Below are 3,986 nucleotides of genomic sequence, written 5' to 3'. Positions count from 1 at the left end.
AACAGTGGTTCTCTTGACTATCTCTGTTGGATATGGGGGTGGTATCTGCACTATCTCGGGTCCTTTTGATTTGGGGTGGGAAACTTGAGTATCTTCGTGTTGATTTGCCGGCGTACTGGTTCTCTTCTTTATTATTCTTTTCGGTGGTGGTGTTGCAACCAACCAATGCTTGAAGGCCGACCATCGAGGCCGTTTTTCCTACAGTAACAGGACTATGGCCTCTTTCTTCTCTCCTTGGGTTCCTTTCTGATTTCACATATCACTCTCTAGCAGTCTATGCTCCTTCTCCGTCACAATTGTGTCTGTAGTCTCTCTGCAGTCTTGCACTGTGGTAGAAGTTTTATTCATGAGATGGTTTAGCTATGTGATTTGTGATCTACACAAGGCTTCTAGGATGGTGGCTCATGCTAGAGATTGAGTTCGTTTGGCTCTTCGAGGATCTAGTTGCAATTTCCCTGTTTTGCTAGGATGTCTTGTATAGTTGAAAATCTCGGCCCCTGATAAATCAAAGGACTTATTCACAATATACTCATGGTATGTTGAAACCTACCATATATTAGGAGAACACACACCTTATAAACTAAACATCCTGATCTTGAAGTAGATTGCAGTCAATGATTCCCAACAAAGTTGGGATCATGAAGACACGTACCCAGCCATGGTTTCACCAGCAAAATGGGTCATCGACACTAAGAAAGGGTACTTTAGCATAGATCAAAGCATTCTGTACTCGAGGTGCCTCCAAGAATCCTCGAGCGATCCATGGCTGAAATCGTGGATGATCCAATTTGTTTGCCATCTCATTCACCTTGTTTGCCAGTGCCAAAGCAAAATTTTCTTCAGGCGACATGACCAGCAAAGCTCGCAACTCCCGCGCATTCATGGCCACATACTTGAGGAATTCAAACTCATTTTGATCCCCTCGAAATTTGTGGATGAACAAGCTCCTGACATGTAACCTCAAGCTTTTGACTGGACTGGCCTCCTGCCAGAACCTAGCATAGTGCTCTTCAGTGGGTTCATGAGTGGCTACTGATGGATCATGCGGTACAGACTGCAATTCATGCCAATGAGTGCATAACTCAGTTAGATACAAACATGCTGCTAATAAATGATTGTTGTAAGATTACTTGATGATGAATTCGCAAGGACCTCGATGTGCAGCGTGCTGACATTGGGGAAGCATCTTAGAAAGCTGGCCAACATCTTCACCTCCCAGAATACACCAAAGTTCACCTTCACGGCCAATATCTCAACACTAGGGACCATGGTGCCTGGGCTCGCGTTTGTGTCAGGCTGCAGTACAATGCACCAGAAGAACATGCATATTACTCTTTAACTGGTCATAGAATAGTTCCATTATAAGAGTGCTATTATAAGAGTATAGTATGCTAATTATACCCTTTTGTTCTTAGAAAATGATGCTGGAGTTGCTCTGAATCTGAAATGGATTCTAACCTGTTTTGAAAAAATTGCTGGGATGACAATTAACTATCATAAGAGTACTCTTATCCCTAATATCTTGACAGTTAATGATCTCACTCTATTTGTGAACATTTTCCAATGCATAGTTGGGGATTTCCCAATTAAGTATTTAGGAATTGCTTTGCTTTTTGACAAGATTAGCAGAGAAGATTAGGAATTGCTTTGCTTTTTGACAAGATTAGAAGAGAAGATTTGCTAGCTTTTATTGATAAAATTTTAGCCAAAATAGCTAGCTGGAGAGGAAAAATTACCCCAATTAGGTCCTGCCTAGCTAGCATGAATCTAAAGGGGCCTGCTCTTCTAAATCTCTATATGTTCTAGTGAACTTTAGGGTGGGGGCTGAAACCTTTGTATCTTCCTATAATATGAAGTATTAAAGTGCCCCCAGGGTATAAGGTTTCCTTTGACTGTTCTCCCAGAACAATATCATGACTTGTGACAATCTAGGGAAAAGGGGGATGGCAAAACCCCTAGAGTGTGTTCAGTGCAAAGAGATAGAAACTGTATATCATTTAATTTTTTTGAATGTATTGTAGCTAGGAAAATCTGGGAAGATGTTGAAATGCTTTTCCAGGTGCCAATCATTAACTTTGAATCTGTTGCTAAGTTGTGGCTTTGTAATAAAAGATACATTCACTTGAATGCAGTTACATCTGCAATCTTGTAGGGCTGTGGAACTTTAGAAACTCTATAGTATTTAACAGAGTTTAATGGATCTCTCTAAAATAGGTGCTAGGCCTAGTCTCCCAATATTTGAGAGTCTGGACAAAACCGTTTCATGAGCTGTAAGGAGGAGCCTTGATGGATTTCCAGAATCATCTCTGGGGAAGGCTGAAAGGTCCCTTTGCTATGGAGCCAAACTGAAAGTTTGCAGAAAATCAAGTGTGACAATGTCATGGAAAGAAGTGGTGGGAACAACTACTCATGGAGGAAGAACCACAATCGAGTCCCAGCTTAAACATAAAGAGGAGAAGGATTCTATCCCCGTGATGTTCTTAGGGCTCTGCTGAGCTTCTTCACGGACCTGCTTGCCTGACTTGGGTTTGTTACCCATGTAAGAGTATGAAAGTAGAATGTTTTGTTATTCTGTTTTCCTTTATCAACATTACTATGCTTCCCCCTAGTTTCTAGTATCCCTCCCGTGGGTTTGACGTGATAGACAAAAGTCTATTCAGGATTTTAGAGTGAGGTGCTTAGGCCTCCCTGTGATCTTAGAGAGTTTTTCATAAACATTACTCGAGTTATATGGTTTCTTTCTTGTGAATGGAGCCGGGGGGAGACCCCTTTTCATCAAAAATAAGAATAGTTCCACAAAACTAGGGAGAGAAGGAAAGGCAGTCGTACATTGATGATGTTGTCACTGATCTGCAGCTTGTGAATTCTTGTCTGCAGGTAGCCGATCACCCGCAGCTTGGGTGCCGAAGCAATCTTGAATCTCACGCAATCGGTTCCACCATAAGGCAGCCTGAAGAAGATGATGCGCTCCAAGAGCGGGGAGTCCACCACGGTGAACTCCTCCACCTTGGACAACCCAAGGAGCAAGCACCGGAGGCTTTGGCTGCAGACATGGACACGCTCGGGCTTCCCCTTGAGCACGAGCCCAAGGTTCTCTAGAACGGGGCTAGCAGCGAGCAAGTGGTGGATGTACTGGTCGCTCATGTCGATCCTTACCAAGCCGAGCCTCCGGAGATTGGGAAAGGCATCGGTGGCGAGCGGAAGGTCGTCGGGGATCTTCCAGTATGCCAGGGAGAGGGACTGGAGCGAGCCGCAACGGAGTATGTCGGCAGGGAGGGACGACAAGGTGGTCCGAGGCTGGGTTTGGTTGTTCAGGAAGGAGAGGTTCTTGGTGAACTTGGCGGCGAGGAGGCGCGGCCACTCAGGGAGCTCGAGATCCAGGGAGGCGGACCTGCAGCCTAAGAGGCTGACGGTGTGAAAGGGCCCTGGGTGGACGGCGAGGGCCTCGGCGACGGTGGCGACGCGTGTGGCCTCAGGGAGGTGGGCATCGGCGTCGTGCAGGACGAGCGGGGTGGTGTGCCAGATCTGGCGCCAGTGGGAGGCGAAGGCGGCAGTGCGCGCAGCGTCCGTGAAAGGGAGGCAGGTGATGATGTGGCCGCGGAGGTCGTTGGGGAGGGCGCTGATGCGATCCTCACCATTGTAGCGCCGGGTGGGGTGGGAGGGGGCGCCGTCGCCCATGGTGGCGATGAGTGTTTTGGCCAGAGAGTGGAGTTGCTAGATGGGAAAATAAGTGTTTGAAGCGAGTTCCCTCGGCCCTCGGACCTGAAAGCTTTGTAGTCTAGTGCACACCGCTCAATAGTACACTGGCACTATCTCTCTCTGGAGTTGACCAACTAACCAAACTCGTTTTTATCTAATCAAACTGTTGATTAGTTGTTGGCCAGTAATCCTAAGTCATCGAGAAAACCCTAGCAGATTGATTTTTTTCACTAGAGTACGCAAATTACGTATCATATTTTTGGTAGAAGAAGAAGCAGAACAGTTGA

General features: G+C 46.1%; 1 protein-coding gene across 1 annotated transcript; it reads right to left on the bottom strand.

The window, feature by feature from the left end:
- Positions 1–474: 474 nt before the first annotated feature.
- LOC125523626 (F-box/FBD/LRR-repeat protein At3g26920-like) lies at positions 475–3,708 on the bottom strand. Its single transcript, XM_087535692.1, has 3 exons — positions 2,830–3,708; positions 1,153–1,296; positions 475–1,054 (listed from the first exon to the last, which is right to left on the bottom strand). The coding sequence occupies exons 1-3, from the start codon at positions 3,676–3,678 to the stop codon at positions 665–667; spliced, it is 1,383 nt and encodes a 460-aa protein (XP_087391818.1). The 5' UTR covers positions 3,679–3,708; the 3' UTR covers positions 475–664.
- Between the last annotated feature and the right edge of the window lie 278 nt (positions 3,709–3,986).

Source organism: Triticum urartu, chromosome 7A (genome assembly GCF_056163025.1).
Source record: "Triticum urartu cultivar PI428250 chromosome 7A, HENAU_Tu73, whole genome shotgun sequence".
NCBI lineage: Eukaryota > Viridiplantae > Streptophyta > Magnoliopsida > Poales > Poaceae > Triticum > Triticum urartu.
This window is presented reverse-complemented; position numbering and strand designations above follow the sequence as displayed.